Genomic DNA, 18719 nt, shown 5'->3' with positions numbered 1-18719 from the left:
TATTTTCTTGGAGGTGCTTAACGCTCTTTAAAATTATGTAGTTGCCAGAATGTACGCTCCCCAGCGCCGAAAACGGTACCGGCACACACTGGGTGAGTGAATGAAATAAAACACTCTGAACATAGTAAGGGCTAATAAATGCTTATCGCGTGACTGAACGGTGGAACCCCGAACTGGGCTGCCCCAGCCTTGCCTCCCTTCCTCCCCGAGGTGCCGAGGTCCCGAAGCAACCCGCGCTACCCTGCCCCTGACCTTTCTCCCGCGGGTCAGTTAAACCGGCTTGTCTTTCCCGCCCGCCTGGCGAGTTTGAAAACCGAAAACCCCGCCATTGCCGGCGGTCCACCGGTCGCCGAGGCTCAGCCAATCAGGATAGGCACCGCCCAGGCCGGAGCGTAAATCTCCCCCCGGCGACGCGTTGCCATTGGTTGCCCTGGCCGCATGGGCGGGGCGCTGCCGGGTCGCGCGCCGGGCAACGCGGCTGGGCTACAGTGTAGCGAGTTCGTAAGAAAACAAATCCGCAGCGTTTGGGGCGGGGCCTCAAGCGCGCTATCTCCGCCCCCTGGCGGCCAGCTCAGCGGCGGCAGCCGCGGCGGCTCAGAACAGACCCCGCCCGTCGAGGAGGAGGAGGGAGGGTGAGTTGGGGGGAGACCCGGCCCCCAAGGGGCGGGCGCCGGGCCGGGCCCTGCGAGCCGCGGAGGGTTGGGCCCGGCTCCCAGCCCCTGGCGACCCGCTGGCCGACAGGGGGAGGAGCCCGCCGGCAGGGCGGGGGTCGCGCAGAGGGCCGACTAGTGTGCTGGGCTGGGAGCGTCGCGCAGGCCAGGTGCACCTCGGGGGAGATCTTAGGGCCAGCTCCAGTGGATTTCCCCACACTGACCGCGCCGGCGTGGGGCGGGGGGCTTCGCAGGTTGCCAGCGTCGACATGCTGCTGGAGGAGGTCCGCGCAGGCGACAGGCTAAGCGGGGCCGCGGCCCGAGGCGACGTGCAGGAGGTGCGCCGCCTTCTGCACCGTGAGCTGGTGCACCCCGATGCCCTGAACCGCTTCGGCAAGACGGCGCTGCAGGTGAGGCCCGGCTGGCCGGGAGCGACGGCGAGGCTGGGACCCCAGACCCTTTCCCTCAAGTCTCCTTGACCGCGGTGGTGGCTGACTGGGGGGGGGGGGGGGGGGCTCGGTCCTTTCCCCCTGGGGCGCTGTTGCTCCTTGATGTCTACTTTCGTGGGTGGGTGGTGGATGGAGTTAGGTTGGGGGAGGGGAGGACTTTCCATCTTCTCTGGAGGATTTCTTGTTTTCTGGGTGCAGAGGATTAATTTTCCCTAGGGAGGTTCTTATTCCGCGATGTGAGAGCAGCTTCTTTGGATCCCGGCTTCATAGGACTGGCTCTTGTTTCTTGGAACTTCTGTGGGGGGATCCAATCACTGGAAGGAGGGATTCATGTTTCCAGGGGTTCCCTATTTTCTGGAGGGTTCTCTGAGATGTATCCAGTTATTTGGGTAACTCTCCATTCCTGTTTGGGTGTGTGTGTGTGTGTGTGTGTGTGTGTGTGTGTGTGTGTGTTTGTTTCCAGATTCCTAGTATATTAAGGGAAGTCCTAAGTGGGGCACAGTTACACGTTGCATGGGCATCCTTATTCCCTGGGGGGCATTTTACAGGGGGAACCCTATTTCTTCAGGGCAAGTACCCTGGGGTTTCAAATTCCCTGGGCATCTTTCCCTTGAGTTTGCTATCCAAGTTCTTTGGAGCAGTTCTCATTCTATGAGGCCTATTTCTGGGGGTGGGGGAGGGGTCATATTTCCTAGCGATTTCCCATATGGGATGGGGCATATCTCTGCTTCCTTGGGGAGGGTCTTAGGTTTCTCGAACGTTTCCTTGGAGGCTATTCCCTACGTGGTTTTCTTATCCTTAGGGGGGTGACCAGTTTCTTCGGGGTCCCTATTCCAAGGAGACGTCTTTCTCTGGGGTATCAAACAACCGCCTGAGAGCTTGTGTTCCCTGGTGTGTCCCCATTCTTTAGAAAAGCTCTAGTGTTCCCCATTCTTGAATGACCCCTCTCTACAGTGACCCCTTTTCCTGGAACCTCTCCCTTGAGGACCCCTCACTCTCTGCCCCCACACAGGTCATGATGTTTGGAAGCTCCACCATTGCGTTGGAACTTCTCAAGCAAGGTGCCAGCCCCAATGTCCAGGACACCTCCGGCACCACTCCAGCCCATGATGCGGCACGCACTGGATTCCTGGACACCCTGAAGGTTTTGGTAGAGCATGGTGCTGATGTCAACGTGCCTGACGGCACCGGGGCACTCCCCATCCATCTGGCGGTGCGAGAGGGCCACACCGCTGTGGTCAGCTTCCTGGCTTCTGAGTCTGATCTCCATCACAGGGACGCCAGGGGGCTCACGCCCCTGGAGCTGGCACAGGGGATAGGGGCCCAGGATCTCATGGACATACTGCAGGGGCACTCGGTGGTACTGCTGTGACCCGGGGCGCCCACTGCAGCAACCGGACCCAACAGGGTTCTGTGTCAAAAGAGGAGGAAAGAAACACTTTCTCCCCTCACTCCTTCTGCCCCCTGTCAAAAGGGGAGGGGCACCAGTTTGTGGCTTGTTGGTGTTGATTTGTGGGGTGTGTGTGTTTGAGGGACATTTCTCATTTGTTTTTCTCACCCCTTTTGATGTGTTGGGCAGAGAAGGGCTCCTGCAGGCAACAGCCGTCTAAACGGTTCAGTTTTCTCTGCGCCTCAGATTGCTGGGGCTGCAGACGCCCAAGGGCAGAGCGTTTAAAGCCCCAGCCCGAGTGAGGTCATCGCTTCCAGGGCTCCTGGAACCTGGCGACCTTGGCTAGCTGTACCCAGAGACAGACCTCAAATGTGCACACTGCTTTCAAGCATGGGGGGAGGGGGGAGTGTTTAAAATCAATAGAAGGGTAGTATGAGTTCATATTTTGTTGGAAACTTGTTTTTCAGTCTCTTGTACAGCGTTAAAAAAAGATTCTATTTATTAAGCTTTATGGAAAAATATTGTTGTGTGATAATTTAATGTTTTTACCCATTAAATTAAGACTTGTGCATGATCACAGAGCTGGTGGCTTCTGATTTTTGAGTCTGCGATGGAGAGTCGCACGTCCAGTATGTTTGTGGGGGGTGGGCACGGGGGTCGCATATCGTGGATACTTTGGGGGAGGGGAGAGAGTGGTAATTCCCAGGGTGACAGAGGTGAGTGTGCTGGGTGGGGCAGCGGTTTACGCTGTCGGAACGGAAGGGAGGCAGGAAACCGCGAGTGGAGAAAGGGCCCCCAGATGTCAGCTGGGTGCCGGGAGCCCGGGAGTGGTGGGGGGGGAGGGAGGGGGGGGCGATGGCTGTAGTCTGACCCACAGAGGCGTGACCCGCGGGCGGGGACTGCGGTCGGGTGGCGTAAGGGATCCCGGAAAGACTGGGGGAGGGATTAGGGGCGGCCTGCGAGGCTCCGCCTCCTTTAAGGCCTGCCGAGGCTGGGGCTGAGGGTAGCCCCACCCCCTTGGGACACTCGCCACACGCGTGCGCAGTGGGTCGCAGAGCCGCCATGCCGGAACCGCGCGGGTCGTCACCCCTTCGGGTAAACGCGGCGTTTGCCGCGCGGTACGGCCGCTACCGGGAGCGCGAGGAGCTGCAGCGGCGTGAGTGCGGGGCGCATGCGCGCGGGGCGGCGGCGCGGACAGGGTCGTCGGGAAGCGGGGATTGATCTGGTCTTCCAAGCCGATCTGTGAGGGGCTCTCATCTGCCCCGCAGTTAAAGATCGCTACGGGGACCGAGACAGCGGCGGCGACTCCAGCTCTGAGTCCGACTCTGGCGACGAGCGCGTGGTGAGCTTTCTCACTCCGGCCCCGTACTTTCGCGAAGCATCCAAGCTCCCCACCGCACCCCTATCCTGATATGCAGAGGGTGGCTAGTCTCCAGCCCCCTTCCACCCTACGGGAGCGTCCAACGTCCTTTTTCTAATCCCATGGACGACACACAGCGCCCTCCCCATCCCCACGGGGTGGCCCAATGCCCCCCTACTTCCTCTCTCTCGCCACGCACGATCCACCTGCCTATCCTGATGTGAGGAGCGACGGCTGTGTCCATTTCCTCATCCCCAAGAATTTAACCATTTGTCAGTCCCCGAAGTGGGACATCTCTTTGCCCCATGGGACGCTCGGCCTCTCACATCAGCCCTGATCTTCGGGGCCTCGCTGTGCAACCCAGCCCCTGCTTGCTGTCCCACACATGCGCCCTCTCTGCTCACCTGCCCCGCTGTCCATCCTTTGTCCTCAGGAAGTATCCTCCCCTTGCCCGCCCCCTTCCCCTGTCTCAGATCCTGTACCTGTGTGGCCTGCCCCTGCCCACCCCCAAAAGGCGCCCTCTTCCTCCTCCACCTCTTTGCTGTCTTCCGACCACCCCTCATACCCACCCTGGAGCCCCCTACCTGCCTCTGTCCAGCTGGATCCCTTCTCCAGCCTCCTAATGTATACCCCTCCCTCCACCCTAATTTCCACAGGCTCACAGCCCACCTGCCCCTCTTACTTAGTGTCCCCTAGCCTCCGCCAAGGCTCTCCCCATCTCCTTTCTGAAGTCTGTTCCTGATCCTTTTCATGCCTTAGGAATTTGATCCCCAGCAAGAACGTGACTTTTACAGGACTCTCTCCCTGTTGAAGAAGAAGGACCCCCGCATTTACCAGAAAGATGCCACCTTCTATCAGAGAACAGGTCTGGGGCTGCTCATCCCTACGGCCCAGGCTCCCCACTGCCTTACTGGCTTTTGTGACTACTTAATGAACCCTTATATGTTATATGTTCTAGGTCTGCAGTGCATAGCAGAGTGTTTTAGGTTATTACTTGCTGTTAATAACAACTGTGTGCTTAGCACTGTTCAGAGCATGAATTACTCACTGAATGAGCGGAGTAGGAGCCAGCTACTACTGATGTAGTATAAGTGTGATACCTGTCTCACAGCTGGGAACTGGTGGCTCGGGGATTTGAAACCTTGGGGGTGTCCTGGCCCAAGCCCTGTGAGATTCTCTGCCTGGGAAAGGAAGGGGGCTGTGAGTGATGGCAGATGTCTCTGGCAACCCGATAGTATCCTCCTCGGAGAGTGAGGAAGCGCCAGCAGCCAAGGAGAAACAAAAGAAGATGCGGCCCATGTACCTGAAGGACTACGAAAGGAAGGTTATCTTGGAGAAAGAAGGGTGAGGAGAGACCTTGACTCCCCACTCGTTCCCCCCCCAGTCTTCCCAGGGCAGGCAGACAGGCACATGGGAGTCTTAGAAGCAAGGGTGGAAAGAAGCTGGCAGAGACTCGCCGGGATTGAGGGGACCCCAGAGAACAGCATCGTCAGTGACTCACCTGTACCCCACTGCCCCCCAACCGCTGCTCTAACAGCTGCCCGCCCCATAGGGACAGACGAGCCATGGGGAGTCTGTTCTGAAAGCCCCATTCTTCCTTGCGCAGCAAATATATCGATGAGGAAAATTCAGATGAGGAGACCTCCAATCAGAGATTCCAGGTCGGTGGGGTGGAGGCCTGGTCGGGGGCTGAGGGGCTTGGGGCTGGGCCTGAGGCCTGTGTCACTCTCTCTGCAGCAGATCTCGTCAAAAAGTTACATAGAAGAGCAGAAACAGCTCAAGGAAAGGTGAGCCTGGGCGGATTGAGTGGCCAAATGGATAGGACTGGCGCCACAGGATCGGACAGGCCTGCGTTCAAATCCAGCTGTGGTACTTCATGGCTGTGTGCCCTTGGGCACGTGTCTTAGTCTTTCCGTGCCTCAGTTTCTCCATCTGTTAAATGGGGTTGACGATGCTCTCTGGGTCACAGTACTGCTCTGAGCTTGTTGTGGAGGGCTCAGGACTCCGTAAATGGGGTTAATGCTGGGACTGTGGGCAGAGACCAGCCTGCATATCCTGAGGCTTATTCTCTCACGTGGGCAGCTTCCGGGCTTTTGTGGAAGACAGCGAGAGTGAGGACAGTGCCGGGGAGGGTGGCTCCGGGTTGCTGCAGAAACGCGCTAAAACCAGGGAGGAGAAGGTAAGTGCTGGGGCCTGGATGGACCAAGGTTGGGGGGTGCTGCTGACAGGAAGGGGTCCCCAGACCCTCAGTGCTGGCCTACCCTCAGGCCCAGGAGGATGCGGACTACGTGGAGTGGCTGAAGGGGCAGAAGGAGATTCACAACACTGATACCCTGCAAGAACTGGTGAGTTCTCGTGTCTATTCCGTTTCCAGCCTTTTTCTGGAAACGAATCCTTGAGGGAGTAGTCAAGAGCACTTAGTCTGAAGGTGGGGTGTGCCCCTCTCTGGGCGCCAGTTTCTATTTCTATAAAATGGGGATTATCTCCTCTAGTTTATAGGCTGGCCGTGAAGTGTCAGTTACTTAAATCTACATGGTGTCCATGCCTACCTCCTTCCCGGCCCACAAGTCCCTGACCTGTGTCCTGTCTGCCCCCCCCCCACCCCAGACCCACCTCAAAGAATATTGGAACGACCCAGAGCTAGATGAAGGCGAGCGGTTCCTGCGAGATTATATTCTTAACAAACACTATGAGGAGGAGGAGGAGGAGGGCGAGGAGGAAGAAGAGGAGGAGGAGGAAGCGTGAGTAACCATGCCCCCAGGGGCCTGGAGCCAAGCCAGCCAGAAAGCAAAGGGCACCGGCTGTTTACTTTTTTGCACAGACGGTAGCAGAGGTCTTGTTCTGTGAGGAAGAGCGGTGGGGCGAGGGGCATGGGGTCTGGAGCTAGGTGGCCTTGTCGTTAGACATTGTCCCCGGGTTCCCCATCTGTCAAATGGGGGTGCCTCGAAAGTAGGGATCTTTTTTTAAGTTGGTTTATTTATTTTGAGAGAGGAGAGAGAGAGAGAGGGAGAGGGAGAGAGTGTGCACACAGGCAGCAGAGGGGCAGACAGAGGGATTGAGAGAGGTTCCTAAGCCGGTTCTGCGCTGTCAGCACAGAGCCCGATGTGGGGCTCGAACTCACGAACCGTAAGATCATGACCTGAGCCGAAATCAAGAGTCGGACGCTTAACCAACCAAACCACCCTGGTGCCCCAAAAGTGGGGTTCTTAGGAGGAGGCAATGAGTTCACACAGCTAGTACACAGGAGTGCAGGGGCTCGGCTGACCCCCAGCCCTGCCCCATCTCGTCCCTCAGGGGCCCCAGCCTCCCCGTCCAGCTGGCCGTGGAGGATTCCTCGGATGAGGGGGAGCTGTTTCTGAAGAAGCAGGAGGACTTTGAGCACAAATACAACTTCCGCTTCGAGGAGCCGGACTCGGCCTCGGTGCGTGGCCAGGGGGGGCGCCGAGCAGGACCCGGCCCTTGGGGCCCAGGCCGGGAGAGCCCAGAGTCATCTCTGTGGCCCTTTCTGGGCTCCCTTGCCGCCCACAGGTCAAGACCTACCCTCGAAGCATCGCGTCCTCTGTGCGCCGCGAGGACAAGCGCAGGAAGGAGCGGAGAGAGGAGACGAGGCAGCGAAAGAAGAGGGTGAGCGTGGGGCTGTCAGGCCGGGGAGGGCTGCCAGCTCCGCGGGAGAGCCCACGCCCTCCCTCTCTCCCTGGCCTGTCACCCGCAGGAGAAAGCGAAGAAGCAGGAGGAGCTCAAGCAGCTGAAGAACCTGAAGAGGAAGGAGATCCTGGCCAAGCTGGAGAGGCTGCGGCAGGTCACAGGCAATGAGACACTGGGCTTCGAGGAGAAGGACCTGGAGGACGACTTTGATCCTACCCAGCATGACCAGCTCATGCAGGTGCGGCCCCTGCACCCCACCCCCGCCACGCAGTGCTTGGGACAGGGCTCTGGAATCAGTGGTTGTTTCCCGGCTGTGTGACCTCTGAGAAGTGACTCGATCTCTCTGAGCGTGTGTCCCTGTCTGTAAAGTGAGCTCAGCCATACCGTCTACCTCAGGGCTGTTGTAAGGACGGCCTAAGAGGAGTACGTGTAAACATTGGTAATGCTCAAGGAACGGGGTGGTTGTGTTTCCTTTCGTCTTGTTGCCGTTGATGTTTATTGTTGGGTTAGAGGGGACATAGTGTCTGTCAGGCCATGGGAACAGGCGACAGGGCCTTATGAGGAAAGCCGCGGGGACCCCGGGAGCCCCAAAGAGGCCCCTGACCAAGCCTCGGAGGCCAGGGAAGGAGACTGAGGACGCGTAGGCTTCAGTTTCCTCAGTAGAATGGAGGTAGTTTCTGTCCCTTGGGGTGTTTGTGAGAATGCAGCAAGATGCAGCCCAGCATTGGGCATACAGTAGGGGCTTAATAAGTGACACCGTAAGCAATACCTGCCTTTGCCAGGTGCCCACTGGGTGCTGGGGTTCCAGCAGGGGCCCAACGGCCTCGGAGCTCATGTAACGGCAAGAGCCAATCTGATGGTCACTGAGCATCAGGCGACATAGTGGTCGCTGCTCTCCCAGAGCTCCCAGTCTGATGGCAGGCACTTAACTGTACAGTGAGTGCCCCCAGGGATCAGAGTGGTGATGGGCGGTGTGCAGGGGGAGGTGGGGTATTCAGGGAGTCCCTGATCGGCTTTGGCAGGTGTGGTGGTGAGCGGGTTGAGGGCAGGCAGCGGAGACCGGAGGCCTGAGCAGCAGTTAGGCAGCCAGGGAGGGGGTACTGCAGGCGCAAAGGCCTGTGGGAGGGAAAGAACCGCGGCTCGTTGGAACAGAATCAGGGGGATTGGGGCCTGGAGGGGCCTGGGCACACAGGCAGCAGCTAGGCCTTGAGGGTGCTGGGAGCCATGTAAGGTGCAGGAATGAAACTGTCTGGGGGGAGAGGCCTTACCGATCCCTCCTGGCTCTGACCCCACAGAGATGTTTTGGGGACGAGTACTATGGCACCACGGAGGAGGAGAAGCCGCAATTTGAGGAAGAGGAAGGGCTTGAAGGTGAGGTCACGGGGGGGGGGGGGGGGGCACCAGCTGGGGGAGTGGCTGGGTCTCAAGTCCAAAGTCCCACCCTGACCCCCTACCCTGTCTCCTTTGGAAGCAGATGACTGGAACTGGGACACATGGGCTGGGCCCGAGCAGGGTGGAGCTTGGAGCCAGCAGGAACCGCACTGCGAGGACCCCGACTTCAATGTAGGTGCCCAGGGTGGAGGGGGACCTGGGGGTGTGTGGGGTCCCCCCGGGGGCTGGCCTGACTTTTGCATCTTGGCAGATGGATGCTGACTACGACCCCAGCCAGCCGCGGAAAAAGCGGCGCGAGGCCCCCTTGACAGGCAAGAAGAAGCGCAAGTCGCCCTTCGCCACGGCGGTGGAGCAGGAAAAGCCCGTGTTCAACCCTGGTGAGGCCTGGGCTGCTGGCGGGGGGGGGGGGGGGGGGGGGGGGGGGGGGGGGGGGGCGGGCAGGGGCTCCGCGGGGCCCGGCACACCCTGGCAGCCTGGCTCCCTCCCCTCACAGGAGACAAGACGTTCGAGGAGTACCTGGATGAGTATTACCGGCTGGACTACGAGGACATCATTGACGATCTGCCCTGTCGCTTTAAGTACCGCACCGTGGTTCCCTGCGACTTCGGGCTGAGCACCGAGGAGGTGAGGCCCCAGAGGGGTGCCCGGCACAGGGGCAGGGGGGTGCCCCGGGGGCAAGAGGGAGTGTGGACCCCGCAGAGGTTGCAACACCCCTGCTCCCTCACCTTGAAAACAAGAGGCGTGTTAGCGCTGACAACACGAGTAATGTCACCTGCCTCCAGCGGCTGTGCCCACAGACACCCCTGTAAATAGTACTTTCCATTCTGTCACCGTATGTCTGCAGTTGGGTGGCCCTGGAAACAGATGGCCTGGATTCAAATCTTGCTTTGGTCACTCACCAGCTGCGTGACCTAGAACGCCGTGCCTCAGTTTCCCCACTTAAAACGGGCCTAATAACAGCCCCTACCTTGTGGCTACGGAGGTGAAATGAACGTGTGTGGCTCTCGGAACGGCATTTGTCCCTCAGCCGTGTGGCTGTGGGTGCTTGACTATGCATGGCCCTCAAAGCCAACGTTTATGGAGCTCATACCATCTGCATTTACTCAATCTGAATAGTTTCTAAGGGGCTTGCCCACCTTGTAGATGAGGAAACCGAGGCCTGGAGCTGGTAGGCTGGGCCTCATCTATAATTTGCACACCCGGTCATTAGCAGAGACCCTTGCCCTGTTCTGAGGCTGCTGGGACCCCTGGACCCCCAAACTGGGATCTTAAATCAGCCACTCCGTGGCCGTGTGACTATGGCAAGGATCTCCTTGATGGGCCTCAGTTTCCCCATCTGATGTCTCCTGCCAAAGACCTCTAGTGGCCTCCGCAGAAATCAGTCCTCTCCTGCTGTGGTGACATCCTGCTGAACTTGGGAGGAGCGTTACCCTGCTTTGAACAGTGAGGTGGCTAAGGCTCGGAGAGAGCCAGGCCGCCTACACCCCCCGACCCAGGGCTCAAACAGCAGGATCCCACCCTCCCTCCCTGTGTAGATCCTCGCTGCTGATGACAAAGAGCTGAACCGGTGGTGCTCCCTGAAGAAGACCTGCATGTACAGGTGACAGGTCGGGGCTGGGCCGGGTGTCCTGGGGGGCGGGGCGGCGGGCAGGCAGGTGAGCAGGCACGGGTCCCTCCCAGAGCGTCGGGCAATAGGCCTGTCTGCTGGGCATCCGCAGGTCAGAGCAAGAGGAGTTGCAGGACAAGAGGGCATACAGCCAGAAGGCCCAGAACTCCTGGAAGAAGAGGCAGATCTTCAAGTCACTTTGCCCAGAGGGGTGAGTGTCACTGGCTGGAGGAGGGCGGGCTCAGGAGCCAGCTGGGCCTGGGTTCGAGTCTTGCTCGGTTAGCCATTTTGCTGCATGGCCCTGGGAATGGGGCTTCCTTTCTCTGATACCTGGGTTCAAATTCTGACTGGGCCACAGCTGTGTGACCTTGGGCAAGGCACTTGCCTTTTCTGGGCCTGTTTCCTCATTTTTAAAATGGGGGTAAAGATGGCTCATTTCTTACTGGGTTTTTGAGGATTAAGTGAATTCATTCATTTGAAGCGTTTAAAACAGAGTAAGTGCTATGTAGGTAGTGGTAGTATTAAGACCGTTATTTCCTGATCTATAAAGCAGGGGGGATAGGAGCTCACAGAGTTGATTTAAAGCTGAAATAAGCCCAGGTACCAGAATTATCAGCAATACAGTCCAGCCTCCGACTTCAGTAGAAAAGCCCCAGTTTTGGTGTCAGACTTGGGTTTGAATCTGAGGCAGGCCTGTGATTTGCTGCCTCGCTTCTCTGAACCTCTCCTTTCCTCATCTGTAAAATGGGAGATGTGTGCTCAGGAACAGGCCTGCCAGGCTTGGGCTGAGCCCCTGCTTTTCTCCTCAGGACGGAGACACTCACGGAAGCCACAGGGAAGCCACAGAGAGACAAAGCCGACCCTCCGGGGCAGCTGCTAGCACCTGATGGGGCCTGTGGGCAGCGGCCCCAGCCTGGGAGCCCCCCAGCACAGGAAGAGGCGGGTCCTGTGTCTCCCACCCAGAAGCCAGTCCCCCACAGGCGGAGGAGGGGCAAGAAGGCGCGTCTCCTGGGCCCCACCGTGACCCTGGGTGGCCGTGAGTTTAGCCGCCAGAGACTGCAGGCCTTTGGCCTCAACCCCAAACGGCTGCACTTCCGGCAGCTGGGCCGGCAGCGGAGGAAGCAACAGGGTCCCAAGAGCGGCCCCTGAGCTCCAGGGAGCAGGCAGGGGCCCTGGGGTTCCTCCTCTCCAATCGAGCTTGGGGACTGTGTAGACCCTGGTGTCTGCCTGTGGCCGAAGAAGTTGTGGAAGTGAGGCCTACCTAACACGCTTCCCCCAGCATCTCACCTTGAGACACGCCTTGGACCCCATCCCTTAAATGCTGGGCCCAGCCATAGCCACAGTCAAATTAAACGGCTTTATTAGCCCCCAGTGGCCACAGTTCCCCCCCCTCCCGTACCCCCCGTCCTTAGCAGGGTAGGGGCTTTGGGACCAGTGAGGGGCATGGGTGGTCCAGTGCAAACTACAGTACTTGAGTCAGGCCCTGAGTGGGTGTCCGGAAGCTCTCCCTCCCTGCCCTGTGAGGAGGGCCCAGCTGGCGGGAGGCCCATTGTCTGAATGGCCCCAGTTCAGAGCTTTCCTGGACTGGTCTCAGCTGCGCTTGTCAAGGGAGTGAGAAGGGGAAGACCCATCACCTCCCGATGTCAAGCTCCCACACCCAGCATGACATAAATAAAAAAATAAATAGTGCGCATCTTCTCCCCCAACCCCACCCGTCATAAAAACACAAAGTCGTCAGAACTTGGGCGTTTGGCCTTGAGGAGCCGCCCCGTGCGAGGGAGCCGCAGCGTCGGCTGGGAGAGCTGGGAGCAGAGGTCATCCAGGCTGTGGTCCTGAGCATGGCCCTCGGCCAGGGTGAACATGGGGTACCGCTCTGTGGCTGAGGAGCAGCTGAGGACCTGGAGGGAAGAGACAGAGAGAGAGAGAGAGAGAGAGAGGCTTAGCTCCAAACCATGTTAATTATCCTATAATTATCCCAATAGGTATATTTATCAGGTGCTTCCTGAGCTCAGCTCCCATCCCTCCGGGCAATGACCCAGGCCAGCCAATCAGCACCGTCCATTCCCTGGCCCCAGTGATTGGCCCAGTGTAACCAATGAACAGCAACCCTGTGATTTTTGCTGCATCTGCTGGGAAAGTGAGGCTTCCTTTCCACTGAACTGGGAGGTGGGTGCCCAGGAAGGCCGCCGGTGGCTACCTTTTGACACTATTATAAGGGTAAAGCCCTGATGGGGCTGTAGAGCCAGGGGATGGGGAGAGGCCCCACCACTTGAGCTCACGGGGGCAGCTCAAGCAACAATGCTCCTCACTTCTCCTTTTATGCCCTTCTTTTGCCTAATTGGTCATAGCTGGGCGTTAGTAGCTTGGGGACAGGATAACAATCTTGACAACACAGCCTGCAAGTAGCGCCCCCTGCCCCGCCCGTGTCTGCTGGACTCAAGATCTCTGTTCCTCTTCCACTCCCTCCTTGCCCCTTGCCCCCCACCCTCCCCTCCTCGCTCACCCTGGTCAGCTCTGAGCAGAGCGTCTCAAACTCCTTCTGGTCTCCAGCATAGAACCCCACCGTACAGCTTGGGTCCATCTTGGCAAAGGCCATCTTTCGGGGTGAGGTGCAGTGGAAGGACTGGGGCATAAGACGTGGGAAGCTTAGGGCCCCGGCTCCCTCCACGTTCCCCAGCCCCACCCCAGGGATCCCAGCCAGCTCACCTCCAGGGGGAAGTCAGCCTGACTGACATCCACAGTGGGCTGGCAGTAGTGGGGGTCCAGGTAGAGCAGGAAGTCATCTGCAAGGGTGGAGGCATGAGAGGGGCTGGGGAGGGGTAAGGTGGGGCAGGATGGAGTGGGAAGGGGTGGGCCTACCCTGGTAGCCGATGAAGTACAGTGAATGCCGTGGCTTGCCCCCCATGATGCCCAGGCACAGCTCTGAACGCAGGAGCTCCTGCAGGGAGGAAAGGGGGTGGAGGAGTGTGCTTTGGGCAGGTGCTGTCAGAGACAGTCCCTTGAGAAACACTTAGCAAAAGCCCCAGCCTGTTCTCATGGAGCAGACATTCTACTGTAGGAGACGAACAAGGAACAAGATGAGTAAGTTCTGTTGCCTCAGCGGGCAGTAACACTGGGAGAATAAAGGATGAAAGAGGGCTTTGCAATTTGAAATAAGGGGAATCAGAACGGCCTCACTAAAAGGTGCCGTTTCAGCAAAGACCTGAATGAAGTAAGGGAGGGAGTTAGGAGTGTATCTCTGCACAAAGAGCACTCCAAGCAGATGGAAGTGAGTGCAAAGGCCCTGGGGCAGGTGTGTTCTGAGAACAGTGGGGAGGCCTGTGTGGTTGGGGCAGAGTGAACTGAGAAGGATAGTGGGGGCAGATGAGGTCAAGGAACAGGGACACAGTGCAAAGCCTTGCAGGCTGTAGGAACAATTCTGGCCTTCATTCTGAGTGAAAACACCAGGGTTTTTCCGGCCTTGCCATTCCTTTTGCCTAGAGCACGCCTCTGCCTCCTCTCCTGCCTGCCCTGGCTGGAGAGGGGCTCTCCTAGGCTGCAGCCACCCCCGTCTGCCCTTCAGTGTTAGTTTTAGTCCCTGTAGAATCTACGGCGTAATGCCACAGCTGTCAGTGTGGTTTCAGATCCACTGTCTGACCTTCCCCACTCCCAGAGGGCACGAACGTTTGCCTGTTGGCCTCCAAGTCCTCAGCAGCTGGGACGGTGCTCGGCACATAGTAGGTGCTCGCAACCACTGAAGCAACAGACAGAGATGGGGGAAGCAGAAACACCCCAGCCGAGCTAACGAAGCCGGGGCAGTTCCCAGGGGAGGCTCGGTGGAACCTACCTTCACGCAGGGCACATACACAGGGTTGAGCGTCTCGCCACCCAGCCGCACCGGCACCAAGATGACCACAGACTTCCACTCAGCTGTGGGGTCCGGCCTGGCCACCAGGCGTGCCACATCTGCCTTGTACACTGGAAGGACGGCGCGGCAAGTCACGTTCTCGCCCACCCTTCAAGCCTCAGAGTGCGGCCCTCCCGAGGCCTATGTGGCCTCTCAGGGTCCTACTCCGGTCACCGGTGGAAAAGGATGTCTTTCTGGCGCCCCCCCCCCCAAATTCCCCCAGACAATCCCAGGGCCTCCAGGTAGGTGTCAACATCCCCATTTTACAGACAGGGCAATTGAGGCCCCGAGATTTCGATGAAGAACAGATAACCAGGAGGAGGCAGAGCACCTCCCCAGTTCCAGGCCTGGTTAGTCTTTACTTACTCAGAGCATGGGTTTGTCCAAATGGAAATGGCAACACCGAGCAGACTGCCCCTCAGCTGAATGTCCCTGTGTGTCCCTCCTCCTCGACTCCAATCCGCTGGTCCCCATTCTCCCACCTCCTCCCTTACTGCTAAGTAAGCCCCTGCCTGGCTCCCAGAAAAGTGGATTCGACCCTTCTGGAAACGCAGCTGCTATGGTCTGAATGCTTGTGTCTCCCCCCTCCAAAATTCAGATGTTGAAATTCTAATCCCCAGAGCGCCTGGGTGGCTCAGTCGGTTGAGCGTCCAGCTCTTGATTTCAGCTCGGGTCATGATCTTGCAGTCATGGGATAGACTCATGCATCAGGTTCCGTGCTGACACGGTGAGCCTGCTTGGGATTCTCTCTCTAGTCTCTCTGCCCCTCCCCCACTCGCACACACACATGCATTCTCTGTCAAAAATAAACATTAAAAAAAGTTGGCGGGGGGGGGGTGCCTGGGTGGCTCAGTGGGTCAAGCACCTGACTTCAACCCGGGTCATGATCTTACAGCTCGTGGGTTCGAGCCCCGCGTCGGGCTTTGTGCTGTCAGCTCAGAGCCTGGAGCCTGCTTCCGATTCTGTGTCTCCCTCTCTCTCTGCCCCTCCCCTGCTTGCGCTCTGTCTCTCTCTCTTAAAAAATAAAATAAACATTAAAAAAAAGAAGAAGAAGAAGACAAAGACGGAGAAGAAATTCTAATCCCTAAGGCGGTGGTATTAAGAGGTGGGGCCTTTGGGAGGCGACTAGGTCATGAAGGTGGAATCCTCATGATTGGGATTAGTGTCTTTATAAAAAAGACCTGAGAGAGCCCCTTCCACCATGTGGACACAGCAAAATGAACCAGGAAGTGGGTGCCCACCAGACACTGAATCTGCTGATGTCCTGATCTTGGACTTCCTAGCCCCCAGAACTATGAAAATAAATTCCCGTTATTTACAAGCCTCTATAGTCTGTGGCACTTCTGTTATAACAGCCCAAACAGAGTAAGATCGGGGTTGTCCGTGAAAATCAAACGTTGCCCAAATCTCTACAATTCTGCATAAAAACGTATAGGTTTTGTAGATTCCCTGATACCAATCCACCGAGGCTCCTATTAATAAAAACCCTATCTAAACTGATCTGGAGGAGGGCGCCTGGGTGGCTCAGTCAATTAAGTGGCTAACTTCGGCTCAGGTCAGGTTGGTGAGTTAGAGCCCCCACGTCAGGCTGTGTGCTGACAGCTCAGAGCCTGGAGCCTGCTCAGATTCTGTGTCTGCCTCTCTCTCTGCCCCTCTCCCATTTGCACTCTGTCTCTCAAAAAAAAAAAATAAACATTAAAAAATTAATTAAAAAAAAAAGAATTCTTTAAGAATTATTTACAGAGTAGGAGTAAATTGGACCTGATGGAGGGAAGTCCTTATGTCCTTTATTCTATCACTTGTAGAGAAGCCCCTAAAGTTTCCTCTCCTGGTTCCAGAGGGAGTGGAGGGATCCTGAAGACCTTCCACTGTGTGGGCCTTGAATCCTTTCCAAGGGTCCCTCGGCCCCAGAACTGGTTTCAGCCTCTGAGGCAGGTTAAGTCCTAGCGACTGGCTCAGGGTGAGAACTCTGTGACCGTGGTTTCCGGTCTCTTACCTGTGCAGTCCTGAGAAACATACACCACCAGGCGGGTGACCTCTGAGCAGCTCTCCACAGCTTTCCTGGGGGTGAGAGGGAAGGCCTGAGTTCCTGGGGGAAACCCAGTGGTTCCCGTGTCCCCTGCAGCGGCCCTCACCTGAGTATGTGTGCCACCAGAGATGGCCCATACCAGTCACCCGCCTTCTTGCCTGAGCTCTGCCCAAGCTCCACCAGCCGGTGTAGACCAAAGGGGGCCTGGGGGTGGTCGGCGAACCAGGACACTATCTGCCGGTGCCGACGTTCCTGCTCCAGCTCGGGGGTGCCCTGGGCCCAGCGGGGGGGCATCCAGCGTGCAGGCCCGCGGTAACGGTTGGGAGAGGCCAACCCTGATGGCTCAGAGGGGCCCAGGCCTGAGGCCTCGGACCACGTCCAGTCTGGTGGGGATGGAGCACACAGTCAGACGGTGCCAGTGGGGGCCGGAGGGGGGCACGCTTCCCATCAGCTCATGCTTTACGTACAATTCTAAGGCTCCCAAGACGCCACGTTTCCCAACAATTTTCCCATTCCTGCAACTTACTTGATAAACTCTCACGCCCCCTCAAAACTTACTCGGCACACAATCTAACTTAACTGTAAACTTGTTTACAAACAAGCCCAACACCGCTGCCCTGTGCCGCCCTGTGCCCTTGGCGCTGCACTCCGAGGGGGCCCTTCCCTTCCCCCACTCACCTCTGGGCAGGAAGTGCAGCAGCAGGCCCTGTGCCAGCATCATCTGCCCGCTGCGAAGCATGCATCCCCAGCCACAGTCTGAGGTCAGGCAGCCTCCAGCGAGGGGCGGGAAGTCCCGGCGGTAGGTGAGCCACAGGCGGGAGACGAAATCACGCTGGAAACGCTGGATGTCACCTGCGAGAGCAGGCTTGTCAGCTGCCGTCAGGAACAGCCTTGGGGGCCTCCCTCAACCGCGGACCGGGGCCACCAGCTCACCCTCGCTCTCGAAGCGGTAGCGGCGGCCACAGAGGTGGACGCTGGAGATCTTGCTAAAGCTGGTCCGGCTTTTGACTGCCCAGCCTGGGGGGAGATGTGGGTGGGGCAGCACCCAGAGACTTGAAGCACCTGCTTCACAGCAACAGCGATTCTACTCCCCGGTCTGTGAAACGGAGACCATCCTAGGTCCTATCTCAGGGCTGGCACGGGGAAATCCATGCCACACTCCTCTCGGAGGGAGGCAGGGACCGTAGTAACGGCCACGTGAGTGTTTGCCATTAATTCGGGACGAATAAAGCAGTGCTGATTATTGTATCCGTTTTACAGAGGGGAAAAATGAAGGCACAGCAGAGCAAAGAAACCTTGCCCAAGGTCACACGGGAATGGAGACTTGAAAACACATTCCTTTTGGACCTGCTGCAGGTCCGCCCGGGGCAGGGCAGGGCAGGACAGGACAGGACAGGGCGGGGGACCCACAGGTGACTCACAAGAGGCGAGCAAAGGGTGGAACACTCGGAGGGCCAGCGTCTGGTTCTCCTGGACTCCCACCGACCTCGAGCATCCCCCCCCCCCCCCCCCCCCGCCAAGCCCAACCCCCGGCTGGCTCCTATCTCAGAACACAACCCCCGGGCCCGCCCCCTCCTCACCGTACTTGACGTTGTTCCAGGCCGTCAGGAACTTCGCCTTAAACTTGTCCACCTCGTCCGGCTCCCCAGGGGCGGTCCCAGGCGAGCCAAGAGCCGGGCCGCTGGCTCCAGAGGGCCCCAGGCCGTTGGGGTCCGGGACTCGGGGGCCCCGCGGCCTGCGGCCCTCGGGGCGGCGCGCGTCCTCCGGGCTCCCGCTCCGGTATTGCGCGGCGGCCGGCGACACGGAGTTCATGGGCGCGCCGGGAGGGCGGACGGAGGGCCCAGGTGGGGGCCGCGCGCGAGCGCCCGGGGTGGGGGCCGGGCCGCGGCGCCCAGGAAGGCGCTAGTCGGCCCCCGACGCGGCGGCCAGGCCCCCGGGCCCGGCGCGGGACGCTGTCACCTCCGCCGCCGCCGCCGCCATTTTAGCGGCCCTGGCCCCGGGAGCCGGGCGGGCGCGACACGGCCGGACGCCCCGCCCCGCCCGGCCCCGGTTCCGGGTGGCCGCACCGGGACCTCGGGCCGCGGCGCCTCCCCGCGGCGCCCCACGAGCACGCCCTGCCACCCTATCGCAGCGCCCAGGCGCGTCCGAGCCCCCCGCAGGCCCTTATCGGAGGCTCCAGAGTCGGGAAGCCCCGCCCCGGGCCCGCCCCGGCCCCGCCCCCGACGGCGCGCGGGGAAAGGCGGTCCAGGCGCGGCCGCCGCGCGTGTGTGCACCTGCCCGCGTCCCCCCCGCCAGAGCGCCCCTCCGCGGCC

General features: G+C 59.0%; 3 protein-coding genes across 11 annotated transcripts; 2 read left to right on the top strand and 1 right to left on the bottom strand.

Annotated features, from left to right (window-relative positions):
- The first annotated feature begins 534 nt into the window (after positions 1-534).
- On the top strand, positions 535-3066 carry CDKN2D (cyclin dependent kinase inhibitor 2D). Its single transcript, XM_047834270.1, has 3 exons — positions 535-632; positions 905-1060; positions 2112-3066. Exons 2-3 carry the CDS (start codon positions 920-922, stop codon positions 2469-2471), a joined length of 501 nt encoding a protein of 166 aa, XP_047690226.1. The 5' UTR covers positions 535-632; positions 905-919; the 3' UTR covers positions 2472-3066.
- A 361-nt stretch (positions 3067-3427) lies between these two features.
- Positions 3428-12198, top strand: KRI1 (KRI1 homolog). Of its 8 annotated transcripts, none has more exons than XM_047834145.1 (19): positions 3428-3645; positions 3758-3831; positions 4609-4714; positions 5085-5193; positions 5456-5510; positions 5590-5636; positions 5932-6028; positions 6117-6194; positions 6457-6590; positions 7102-7270; positions 7378-7473; positions 7562-7732; positions 8790-8865; positions 8966-9057; positions 9137-9263; positions 9359-9510; positions 10422-10486; positions 10605-10703; positions 11302-12198. In XM_047834145.1, the coding sequence occupies exons 1-19, from the start codon at positions 3552-3554 to the stop codon at positions 11639-11641; spliced, it is 2181 nt and encodes a 726-aa protein (XP_047690101.1). In that variant the 5' UTR covers positions 3428-3551; the 3' UTR covers positions 11642-12198. The 8 variants fall into 8 exon arrangements, with proteins under 8 accessions (XP_047690101.1, XP_047690142.1, XP_047690135.1 ...); XM_047834186.1 differs by having other exon boundaries at positions 3495-3645; positions 5587-5636; positions 7144-7270; positions 8969-9057; positions 9380-9510; XM_047834179.1 differs by having other exon boundaries at positions 3495-3645; positions 5587-5636; positions 7144-7270; positions 9380-9510.
- A 9-nt stretch (positions 12199-12207) lies between these two features.
- On the bottom strand, positions 12208-18598 carry ATG4D (autophagy related 4D cysteine peptidase). 2 transcript variants are annotated; one of them, XM_047834234.1, is made up of 10 exons: positions 17988-18590; positions 17341-17424; positions 17086-17259; positions 16514-16790; positions 16375-16439; positions 14319-14449; positions 13352-13430; positions 13199-13275; positions 12996-13115; positions 12208-12390 (listed from the first exon to the last, which is right to left on the bottom strand). In XM_047834234.1, exons 1-10 carry the CDS (start codon positions 18217-18219, stop codon positions 12208-12210), a joined length of 1422 nt encoding a protein of 473 aa, XP_047690190.1. In that variant the 5' UTR covers positions 18220-18590. The 2 variants fall into 2 exon arrangements, with proteins under 2 accessions (XP_047690190.1, XP_047690200.1); XM_047834244.1 differs by lacking the exon at positions 13352-13430 and having other exon boundaries at positions 12256-12390; positions 17988-18598.
- Between the last annotated feature and the right edge of the window lie 121 nt (positions 18599-18719).

The sequence above is a fragment of the Prionailurus viverrinus genome, chromosome A2 (genome assembly GCF_022837055.1).
Source record: "Prionailurus viverrinus isolate Anna chromosome A2, UM_Priviv_1.0, whole genome shotgun sequence".
NCBI classification, from domain to species: Eukaryota; Metazoa; Chordata; class Mammalia; order Carnivora; family Felidae; genus Prionailurus; species Prionailurus viverrinus.
This window is presented reverse-complemented; position numbering and strand designations above follow the sequence as displayed.